The following is an 11,411-nucleotide window of genomic DNA, read 5'->3' on the forward strand; positions in this document are numbered from 1 at the left end:
CCCTCTTCCTGCGGTGGAGTTTTTGTTTTAATTCATCTGAACTGGTTACAAAACCACACTCCCACGAATACATAAATAATGGATTGGGGAGGAGGAGGGCAATGTTTTAAAGAAATTCCCGCAGGGCCTGGCAAGGCAACAGCAAATGCATTTCTGCTGTATCATATTTAACTGTTTGCAAACTTCTGCTGGGAAGATGCGCAGCAGCTGCAGAGACCCCATGGTCCTTCCCCTGCAGGGGCCTAGCGAGCCTTTCATGGGGGAGGTGTTAAAAGGAGGGAGACGTTGTCAGCTACCCGGGGCCGGGAAGATGGAGAGGGCAGTGAGAAGGTGTTGGTTCGACTGCGCTGCGCCTGACCAGGCTTCGCACAAGCCGAGCATCCACCGGGTTCCGGGCCCGGACTCCCGCCGCTAGGCGAGGCCCCTTTAAGAGCCAGCGCGCGCCCCCGCCCCGCGAGCGCACACTTTCCCTAGCAACCGCCCCGGGGGAGGGGGAGGTCCTGGCAACGGCGCGCCGGCCCCGAGGGGTCACGTGACGGCCCGCAGCTGGAACACAAGCGCGCGCCCCGCCGCGCGCCCGCCCGCCGGGGCCTGTGCGCTGCGGCGCGTGCGCGAGCGGTGCAGCACCGGCCGCGGGAGCAGGGAGTATTATGGGCTGTGGGTGCCGCTGAGCAAGATGGAGCTGTCTGCAGTGGGCGAGCGGGTCTTCGCGGCCGAATCCATCATCAAACGGCGGATCCGAAAGGTGAGCCGCCTCCCGAGGTGGGACGCCTTGCCCCGCAGCCGGTGTCCGGGTCCGCGGCCCATCAGGGCGAAGCGGTCCCGCTAACCCGGGCCCACTCCCCCACCCCCGCGCCGCCGCCTCCTCGCGTCCCCGCATCCTCCCCACCCCCACTCCCCCGTTTTTTTCTTCTCTGTTTTTCAGGGACGCATCGAGTACCTGGTGAAATGGAAGGGGTGGGCCATCAAGTAAGTGCCAGCGGGGTACAGGGGCGAGGGGGGAAGGGAGGCAGCAGGGCCTTTTTTTTCCCTGGTGGTGGGGGGGGGGGTGCGCACGTTTGCTGCCTCGCATGTGCCTCTGCCTGTTCGGTTTTCATTTTTATTTTGTGCATGGGTGACTCGGCAGGTACAGCACTTGGGAACCCGAGGAGAACATCCTGGACTCGCGGCTCATTGCAGCCTTCGAGCAGAAGTGAGTTTGGGGAGCTGGCAGGGGCGGCGGGGCCAGCGCTCGGCTGGGGCGCCGCGCGGGGAAGCGGGCGAAGCGGGCGAGCGGGGCGGGCAGCGCGGGGTGGGCCCCGGGAGGGGGCTCTTTTTAACCTTTGGCGTTTCTTGGCCGCAGGGAGAGGGAGCGTGAGCTGTATGGGCCCAAGAAGAGGGGACCCAAACCCAAAACTTTCCTCCTGAAGGTAACCTGGCCCAGCCCCAGCAGCCCCCTCTCGGGCCCCTAGCCCTGGCGCAGCACGAGGCCTGCGAGGGAGGGACAGATCGCGGCTGCCCAGGCAGGCGGACCTTTCCAGAGGGGCCCCTGCTGGGCAGGGGGTGGTTGTGAGCCCCCCGACAAGCCCCTGGCAGCCGGCCCTGGCCGGCTCCCGCTTCAGCAAGAGGGGCCTGCGAGTGGGAAGTGAGGGGAGAGGATAATTCTCGCTGACAAAACAGGGTCCAGGCCGGCCAGCAGGACTCCGGCATGGGGGGGGGGGGTGAGGCAGGTGGGGGCCGTGCACCTGAGGGGGCAGCAGGGAGGTTACTTCTGCCCATTCGAGGAAGGGGAACCTTCATCCACCCCGGACCTGGTACGGCGCTGCCTGGAATTAGAAGCCAAGAGGAGAGTAAATGTGGCTTCCTTCAGGGCTGGGAACAGATGAGGCACTTGGGGGCCACCTGCCTCCCTGCCCCCAGCTCCTTTCTCTCCCAGGATTTGTTCTTCGTGCCTCCCTTCCCCACTGGGGACTGCAGCTTGAATTTGACCTTAGATCACTTCACTTTGAGTTTATCACCGGCTGGGCCACTGCCCCCCCCCCCTCACCCCCCCAGGCTGGCTGTATCTGGAGATTGTAAGGAGATGGAGTGGAGGGAGTAAGCACAGCGGCAAGGGAGGGATACCTAGCTCCAAGGGAAGCCATCTTAGAGTTTCGTTTGGGGGGAGAGGGTATTTTATTTTTCCTAGTGGGAAAGAACAGAGTTGGAAAGGGAAGGTGAGATGACCCTAGAATGTAGGAGAGACGGCAGGCAGGCCTCCTCGGGAAACCACAGTCCACCCAGCAGTGCTAAAGTTGCCTTGGGGCTCCATCCCACCCTGACAGCCTGTGACTTTGTGGCGACTGGCTGAGGAGGGGCATGGAGCACTCTGCAGAGTGCAGAACCTCAGAATCTCCTATTCGCCCAACAGGCCCAAAGCCCAGTGAGGGTGCGGTGGGGCGGGGCTGACGAAGCCCAGACCCAAAGGTCTGTGCATATGTAAGACTTTGGACTTAAAGCAGACATGAAAGAATCCTCAGTTTCCACATATTTCCGTGACTCCTGTTCCCAACCTACGCTCAGGGATCCTTGGAGGAGCACACTTAACCCTTGATGCTTCTTAAGGAGGAGGGATGGGGCGGAGCAGCTGGAGGGCGGGTGGGCTGTGTGACAGCCTGTCGGCGCAGCGGGAGCGCCCTCTAGCGGTGAAGTGAGCAATGACCACAAGCTTCGATTCACAAAATACTTTTCCACCCCCCACCCCCCCCTTTGGGAGCCCTAGCTCCTGAGCTGGCTCTGGGCCTAACACAGTGCTGAGGCCCCACATGGATTATCTCCTTTAATCCTCTCAACCACCCTGTGAAGGAGCACTGTTCCCATTACGCAGATGAACAAAGCCAAGGCCCAGAGAGGGGAGGGGACTTACGGGAGGTCTTCTGGCTTCATTCCTGCTTCTTTTCTTTACCCTGTCCCTCAGAGAGCACGCAGCAGGTTAAGGGGACACGGTGGACGCACACAGGAAACCGTGACAGTTGCCGAGTTGGTGGCGCAGGGGGTGGAGAGGCAGATGACGATGACGAGACCTTGACCTGGACCTTTCGACAGTGATAATAGATATTTGCAGGGGCTGGCAGAGATCAGCTTGATCTGAGCCCATGGCTCTGAGAGTCACTGACAGCAGTGTGTATAGGAAACAAAGTATTCTCAGCACTTACTTTCTGTGTTCTGAAGGGGACGGGAGCCCATGAGGTAGGTTATAATTTTACACAGAGAAAAACTGAGGCCAGGGAGGTTGTGTAATTTGCCCAGGGTCACAAAGAGCCAGCGGTGGAGTCCTGCTCTTTAACCTTCTGTCCTGTTTGTAGAACCCAACCCCTCAGAGCCGTGCCTGTTGCCCACCAGAGTGCCGTAAACACGTTGTCTGTGGCTACCATTTTTAATTCACGGCCAGACCCCGGTCCCACTTTTAAGAGAGTTCTCAGCCTGGGGGAGGGGAAAAAAAACACCCCAGTCTCTTTTCAAAGAAATAATATGGAGAAATTCTAAAGTAAGAAACGTTTCTCATAAAAAGCTTGGAAACCGTACGTTAGTGAAAGATTATTGCTTATAAGCTCCGCCCCCCCCTCCACGGATAGATAAGTCTGATATTGCTCAGGTAGCTGCTACACGCCAGACACTGTGCTAAGCAGGTAGCATATATGACCTGACGGTACATGATGGCCCGCGGAACCAGTTTCAGCATTGGCCAGAGGTTTACCCACACTCTCTGCCGCTCTGCAGGGACCCTCACCACTGGATTTGGGCAGAACTGTGATTACAGAGGTCTGGGAGCTCAGGCAGCGTGCGAATGGCATGAATGCCCGCCCCCCCGAGGGAGAACAGAAAGAAGGGAGATTCCCTCCCCAGCTCCCTTGGGGATGAACTTGCAAAACACCCTGCTTGCCGGACCGAGGAAGAAGGCTAATTTTCTCCTTCCTTGGTCTGAGGAGTGGTTTGTGGAAACCTATCCCTGGTTGCACGGGCTGGTGCACGGAGCTGGCCCGGGGCAGGCGGGGCCCATGTGTGCTGCCACCTAGTGCCCATGGGGACTGTTAGCCAAGCAGCCCCCAGGAGAACCCCCGGTGTGGCCAGGAGGGCCATGTGGCGTTAAAGCGAGTTTCCACTACATTCTAGACATTCTTGCTAAGTCAGCAAATAAGTCAGCAAACCCCACCCCTGGGGGGTTGTGGTCAAATACAATCTAGTTTGGTCTGAGGGGCGCACAGGCGACCTCCCAGGGACGGGCTAAGTGTCTAGTGCTGTGGGGTGGGATGTGAAGAGACCCCAAAGCACGGATCTCACTCTCCGGGAGCTCACAGGCTGCCCGTGGGAATGTGTCCCCCCTCTCGGCCACCACTGTCTCCCACCTGGACTGAAGTAGACACAGCCTCGCGAGTCTCCCCCACCAGGAGCCAGGGTATCTGTAGATGACAGATCTGTCATTGCCTCCACTCTCTCCAGCCATTGCTTTCAGTCCCTCTCACTGACTGGGCTCTTGGCTTCCACTGTTTTCTTAGTGGCATCCCTCCAGCAGGCCACGGAGCCTCTGCAGGCTCAGAAAGGACCACGGCTCCCTCCTCCTTAGGCTTCATCCTCCAAGATGGGCCCTTGCCCCTGACCTCTGCTCCTCTAGGCCCCGTACATCCTTTCTTATATTGAGTCACCCAGCGTCCTAATGGCCTGTGACCTGTCTTCTTGGAGCGCAGCCCCTGGGGGAGAGGCTGTGTGTGGGTATAGTTCCAACTCCCAGCAGCTGGCTTGTGACTAGTGTTCTGTTAGGGAAGGAAGGATTGGCCACGGAGGATGGTTTTTATGGCTTCATGAGTCGCTAACCCTGAACTTGAAGTCTCCGAGGGCCCTGCCACATCCCACCTCTTCAGTAAGATGAACTCCTGCAGAGCTCTGGGGTTTTACCCACCTCAGCTGAGCCCAGGAGCCCAGGACAGTTTCCCCTGGCTTCCCACAGACTTCACTCCGCCGTCCTGCCCTCAGGCCTCACGTTGGCACAAATCCGAAGCTGGTCCCACCTCCTGGTTCATCTCCCCCAAACCCGTGTCTCACCAGGGTGGGTTCCAGCAGAGGCTTTAGGAATCTGTTGGCACAGATTTGCTCAGGCCCAGGCCCTGAGCCAGATCCTGGGCAGACATGAGTCAGACCCAGGAGGGGAAGTGCAGGGGTCTGCGAGCAAACAAGGAGGGGCTGAGAGAGCCAAGGGTCTGTCCCAGGGGTGATGGTCAGCTGGGGAGGCAAGTCCAAACTGGAGGTGCAGACAGTTCAGCAACAGAGGACACAGAGCATTTGGGGCCCTGTGAGTAGGTCAGTAGCGCTGGGTTGCGGGGTGAAGCAGGGAGGGGCCTCCCCCTTCTTCCTGTCCCCAAGAACCAGTCTGCAGAGGAGTGCCAGGCTAGGCCAGGGTCTTTCACCGAGCAGACTTGGTCTGGGGCTTCTGAGCAAAGAGCTGTTCTTGCCACGTCGTGTCCTGATTGCGGACACTCCTCTGTGGGAGCACGGCTGATTCTCTGAAGGGCTTTCAGGACGGTGTAACAGGACGGGACTTGTGGGTGGCTGGCGCAGGAGTCCCCGGGGGGGGGGGTCAGTGGGAAGCCGAGCCTCCCCCCCGCCCCGCTCAGCCCTCCCCTCTGCCCCACAGGCACGGGCCCAGGCTGAGGCCCTCCGCATCAGTGACGTGCATTTCTCTGTCAAGCCAAGTGCCAGCGCCTCCTCGCCCAAGCTGCACTCCAGCGCAGCCGTGCACCGACTCAAGAAGGACATCCGCCGCTGCCACCGCATGTCCCGTCGCCCCCTGCCCCGCCCGGACCCCCAAGGTGGCAGCCCTGGCCTGCGCCCGCCCATCTCGCCTTTCTCCGAGACGGTGCGCATCATCAATCGCAAGGTAAAGCCTCGGGAGCCCAAGCGAAACCGCATCATCCTGAACCTGAAGGTGATCGACAAGGGCACGGGCGGAGCGGGCACCGGGCAGGGGGCAGGAGCCCTCGCTCGGCCCAAAGTCCCCTCCAGGAACCGCGTCATTGGCAAGAGCAAGAAGTTCAGCGAGAGCATCCTGCGTACCCAGATCCGCCACATGAAGTTGGGCACCTTCGCGCTGTACAATAAGCCCCCGCCCGGCCCTCCGCCTCCCCCTCCAGCGGGCAAGGCCGACGCTGCCGCCTCCCCGGGCCCAGGGCTGCTGCTGGAGGCCCCCGCCGCCCCCTACGACGCTCGCAGCTCCAGCTCCTCTGGCTGCCCCTCGCCTGCACCGCAGTCCTCCTCTGACCCTGATGACGCACCCCCCAAGCTGCTCCCGGAGACCATGAGCCCGTCTGGTCCCGACTGGCGTGAGCCCGAGGTGCTCGACCTGTCCATCCCTCCTGAGGTGGTGGCCACCAGCAAGCGGGTGCCTCCCGACGCCACGGCTGCGGCTGCCACGGGCCAGGCACTTCCCGTGGCCCCTGAGCCTGCCGGCGCCTCCTCCAAGGCCGAAGCCGGGGACTGGCGCCCCGAGATGTCACCCTGCTCCAAAGTGGTTGTCACTGATGTCACCAGCAACCTTCTGACAGTCACCATCAAGGAATTCTGCAACCCTGAGGATTTCGAGAAGGTGGCTGCTGGGGTAGCAGGTGCCACTGGGGGTAGTGGTGGCAGCAGCGGGGTGAGCAAGTGAAGGGGCTCCACTGAGGAGGGGGGGCTGGGGGGGCCCTCCTGCCCAGAGCCCTGCTCTCGCCCCCGCCCCTGCCCTCAGACACCTCTGCCCGTGCTTTGCTTGTTTCAGATGGCTCAGCGTTGACCCCCAGAGGGGGCTGGGCGGTTGGAGCCCCCTGAAGCCCAGGGGAGACAGTCCCGGGACAGATGTGGGTCGAGATGGGGCCAGGGCACCCGGAAGTCCTCCTCCTTGTCTCTTGGCACCCTCCAAGCCCATGCATGGTGGGGGCCCGCCGGGGGGCTCCTGGGGAGCCCCAGAACCCGGAGCTCCGCGCCTCCTCCACATCCCGCTCTGTCTCTCCCCGGCTTGCTTCCAGCTCACACGCACAGCATCTGATTCCTCGGTGCTACCCCGGCAGCTGCGGGGCCCCTTAGGAGCCCCCTTCCCCGTATGGGTTCTGCCCTTCCTTCCCCCAGGTGCCTGGGCAGGAGGGGCAGGGGTGGCAAAGCCCAGACAGAGGTTGGGGCGGGGCCAGAGGCCTGGGTCTTCCTGCCCACTTTTGGACACGACACAAGCAGGTCCCCTTAGGCCCCGCCCCACCCTGTCTCTGCCCCTCCCCTCTGGGAGGTGGGAGGGACTGGCAGGGACCTCCCCCTGCCGCAGCCTCCTAGCATCTAAAGGCCCCGTTCAGTTCTCGACCAAAGGTGCTACCAGAACCTGCTGTAGAAACTTCCGGCTGGCGCACGTATCTGCCGCCCCTGGGCGTGCCTGTGCGCCCACCCATGGGTGCGCTGGGCCCGGCCTTTCAGGCGGCCCCCTTGAGGGTTCCGTGGAATAGGGTCGTCAAAGGCCTGGACCTTTCCTTGCCCAGATCTGGCGCCGGCCCGAGGTGTTTGCTGTGGGGCCACAGGCCCATTCCCCACCCCCACCCCAGCCCTGCACCCTCCTCCGATTGGTCGGCGCCACCAGCTGGGCCTCTGGCGCAGACTAGGCACGGCGGGGACTGAGGTGGAAGGGGGAGTACCCCCCCAAGCCTTCCCCTCCCCCGCACCCCCTCCCACTCCGTGCCTGGGGGAAGGAGGAGGCTGGAAACCATTCCCTTGGGGTCTCCAGCTTCCCCTGCCCCCTCCTCTCTTGCTTCAGCCCCTGGGGCTTTCTCACTGCACAGCCTGCTCGGAGCAGGGGACAGCTTTGGCCCCCCGCAGCTTTTCTTCTCTCTGCTGCCAGGGAGCTGAGGTGTCCGTGCCAATGGCAGAGACCCCCCCCCCCCCCGTTTTAGGCCGGGCCGTGGGAGGGCAGGCAGGCCAAAGGGGGCGACCAAAGAGGGGGCCTGTGGTCTTCTGGAGGGGGAGGGCGTGCGGGGCCAGGGCTTCGGTGCGCTGTGGGAGGCGGCCCCGCTGGCCACTCGGCTCTCAAGCTGGCGTGGGCGGCGTGTCCCTGCCTGTGGCTCAAGGGAGCTTCCTGGTGTGTGGCCAGAGGTGTGTCAGCTCAGAAGCGTGATGGCAAAAGGTAGGAGGACGCAGAAAGGGAATCCTGTTGGGTAGCAAATGCCTTTGTCCGAAGTATGGGAGCACTCTGGGAGGACTCGCTCTTCCCAATCTCCCTGCCAGGGGCTATGGGTGGCCCCTGACCCTCCCCACCCCAGGATGTAGAACAAGGGCCCTCACAGGGTTTGGGGGGCTGGCACTCCTAGACCCCTCCCCACCCTGCCCTTTGTGTCGGCTCCGTGGCCGTCCAAGTGCCAATTGGCTTTCCCCCCCTCCCCCCAAATAAGGGCTGGTATTTCTCCTCTGTGCTTAGAGGGGATTTCCCCCCCGACCCCTCACCCCAGGTGAACGACCACCTGGGTGCCAGTTACAGGTGTTTCCAGAGACCATAGAAATGTGTTTTCCTGAGAGTCCGTGTCATTCGTGACTTTTTTTTGTAAAGAAGTTGTGTTTTCAGAGGTGATTTTATGACAGGAAAGTGAAAGAATTAGTTTTGCAAAAAAACAAAAAACAAAAAAAGAGGAAAAAAAGAAATAGAAAAAAATATCATGGGATTCCTATGGGGCTGGGGCGGGAGTGGGGGGGAGAGAAAGATATTTAAAGAAAAACTAGTAAAGCAATGATTGCACAGGCGAGGTGGCAATGTTGGGAACGGGGACGGAGGCCGAGGGCCGGCTGCGGGTCCCTGGGGTCCCTGCTCTGTCTCCCTGGCCCGAGGCAGGGAGGCCTCCCTCCTGTCCTGGGGGCACACACCACACCTCCCCTCCTTCAAAGGGAAGGAAGACAGCTGACCCCAAGGGAACTAGCCAGAATGGCAAGGGCCCCGCAAATGGAGCCGAGATTGGGGAGGGGGAGGTCCTGCGGGGGCCCCACTGTTGCATCATCGGTGACTTGGTCCAGGAAGGCTGGTGAGTAGATACAGTTGGGTTCCTTGCTCTCTTCCAAATTCATTTGCCGGCGTGTCGGGTCATCTGGTCCCTCCCTCCCCATCACTCCCAAGACCAAGACCCTGACACCCCTGGGCTTTCCTGGCCGGGTGGGGGAGGCGGGCTTCAGGAAGACAGGAGCTGTGGACTCTGGGAAAACCTTAGGCGGTGACCCAGAGGGACCGGGGCGGCGGGGGGGGGGGGGGGGGAGGCGGTAACCAGCGGGGGAAGGGAATGCCTGCTCAGGCCCTCAGCCGTGGGGCCCCCGCCCACCTCGGCACATGCAGAGGCACGCAAGCGCGCTGCTTCGAGCTGGGCACCTCCCCTGGGGGGTCCAGGTGGGCACAGGGTCAAGAGCAAGCAGAGCCCTCCTACTTCTCTGAGGGTGGCTCTGAGCGGGAAACCCATACCCTACCCACCCACCCCCACCCCCACACACACACTTGCACGATTCAGCCTTCTCCGGGCCCTCCCTCTCGCTGCTTTTCCGTTTGCCTAATTACCAAGCAGAAGTTGCATTCTGGTTTGCTTTATTTTTATATGTGAAATATCCCCCAAAGCCAGATCTCTTCCCATGTTCAGTATCGGTTGGGGCATCGGTCCTTTTCCCCTTAATGCCACCTCCTCCCTGCCCACGTGTCACAGGAAACAGGTGAGGTCTGGTGTCTCTGGTTTGAGATGGGAAGTTGGGACAGACACATCCCTGTCTTCATTTCTCTCTCCGACCCTCGGTGTGCCCTGCTGTGAAATGGGTGTATTGGGTGGCAAGGCCTCTTTGTAAAGCACTGCAGGTGTCCAGGCAGCCACTGAGGATGGGGTGCCGATCGAGGCTGCTGGCACTGGGGTCTCTAGCCTCCCACGGCCCCATTTCATCTCTGCCCTGCACAGGGGTCCAGGGCAAAATGAGCTGTATCCTTCCACTGCTCTGGAAAGAAGTGATGATCAAGGCCCCATCTCAGTGTGAGGTGGGCAGAGAGCACCCCATTTAAAAGACCAGGAAACGGGGGCCCCAAGAGGCAAAGCCGCTGCACTGGGGTGAAGAGCCCAGCTGCCCTGGCATTTTGCAGAAAGCCCCTTCCAAAGGTAGGGGCTGGCGGTCCTGGGTCAGATGCCCGCCCTGAGCAGGAAGCAGGTGGGGGGGCTGGGCCACTGCCAGCCTCTTTAGCCTCCGTGGGAACCTGAGTGGACACACCACCTTTCTCACCTTTCTGGGTTTTGTTGTTTTTTGGGGGTTGGGGTGGGTTTTTGGGTTTTGTTTTGTTTTGTTTTGTTTTGCACTTGGCCCATGCCAGACAGTGGAGCCCCACAAGGTCAGTTCCACTTTCCGGCTCCCATGCACTAGCCCAAGGCAGCCTCTTGGGGGCTTGTATGGTTTAAGGAATCACTTTTAAAAAGAAAAGGAAAGTGTTGAAAGGTTTTTGTTTTTTTCTGTCTGCATCTCCTCTCAGACTCAGAAAGGAGTTTGGGGCTAAAACCAGGAGACGGTCCCCCTAACCTGCCTCCATCTTGCTGACAGTCACCAAGATGCCGAAATAGAGAGACAGGCCAAGGGGGGACAGAGGACCCCAGCTCCCAGCCCTGCGGGGTCTCCCCGCCCCACCTCGAAGGAGTCGGTACCCCACTCCCAACGGCGAGAGAGTGCCAACTGTATGCAGAGCTTCAGTTAGGTAAAGGGAGGCTGATGGTGTCACAGGGGACCCCTTGGGAGAGGTCAAGGTAGAAAGAACGAGGAGTTCTGGGGCCTGCCCCTGGCTGTTGGGTGGAGTGCAGATGGACACTTTTTGTTTATTTTAATTTAAAAACACAAAGGCCTAAAGAAATGTATCTTATAATTTTAATTTTTGAAAAGCTCATTTAATGAATTGTGCACGAATGAATTCTATATATATAAAATATACATATATAGCTCTATATTTGGGGAGGGGCGCGGTCTCTTTTCTCTCTTTCTCATTTTAAAAATGAAGTGTTGTTGCCTTTGTCTGTGGTTCAACCATCCAGCTCCCAGCTGGCTAAACTTTGCCTCCAGTGGTTAAAGAGAGGGAACCTGGAAATGGAGTGTCCCCCCCCAGCGTGGGGTGGGGCCCCCAGTCCACCTGCCCCCTCCCAGAGGTTGCTGGTGGAGAAGACGGCTCGTTTTGGGTGTGGGCTTTGGTTCTGTTCTGGATTCGGTTGTTTCTGGGCCGGGGGAGGGGGTTTGTGCCGATTACTCTATTACTCTCGTCTTGTACGTTTAGTTCTGCTGCTCTTCAATGTTGTATCAATGCCAGGAAGGGGGAGTGAAAAGCCTCTTTTGCCCCCCCAAATAAATTGTCACATTCCGAAGCTAAGGTCTAGCCCCTAGGGAGGGCCTGTGTTTGTCTC

General features: G+C 60.1%; 1 protein-coding gene across 1 annotated transcript; it reads left to right on the forward strand.

Moving 5' to 3' along the window:
- The first annotated feature begins 602 nt into the window (after positions 1 to 602).
- On the forward strand, positions 603 to 11,377 carry CBX6 (chromobox 6). Its single transcript, XM_039246090.1, has 5 exons — positions 603 to 745; positions 926 to 969; positions 1,127 to 1,192; positions 1,343 to 1,409; positions 5,648 to 11,377. The coding sequence occupies exons 1-5, from the start codon at positions 677 to 679 to the stop codon at positions 6,656 to 6,658; spliced, it is 1,257 nt and encodes a 418-aa protein (XP_039102021.1). The 5' UTR covers positions 603 to 676; the 3' UTR covers positions 6,659 to 11,377.
- The last annotated feature ends 34 nt before the right edge of the window (positions 11,378 to 11,411 follow it).

Source organism: Hyaena hyaena, unplaced genomic scaffold, assembly GCF_003009895.1.
Source record: "Hyaena hyaena isolate Hyena2069 unplaced genomic scaffold, ASM300989v1 scaffold_280, whole genome shotgun sequence".
NCBI lineage: Eukaryota > Metazoa > Chordata > Mammalia > Carnivora > Hyaenidae > Hyaena > Hyaena hyaena.

What these genes read in the sequence shown, in the direction of transcription:
- CBX6 (XM_039246090.1), top strand. Translation starts at nt 677, where the DNA reads ATGGAGCTGTCTGCAGTGGGCGAGCGGGTCTTCGCGGCCGAATCCATC. An exon ending in TCAAACGGCGGATCCGAAAG is followed by an intron (nt 746 to 925) that starts GTGAGCCGCCTC and finishes TCTGTTTTTCAG; the next exon opens with GGACGCATCGAGTACCTGGT. An exon ending in ATTGCAGCCTTCGAGCAGAA is followed by an intron (nt 1,193 to 1,342) that starts GTGAGTTTGGGG and finishes TCTTGGCCGCAG; the next exon opens with GGAGAGGGAGCGTGAGCTGT.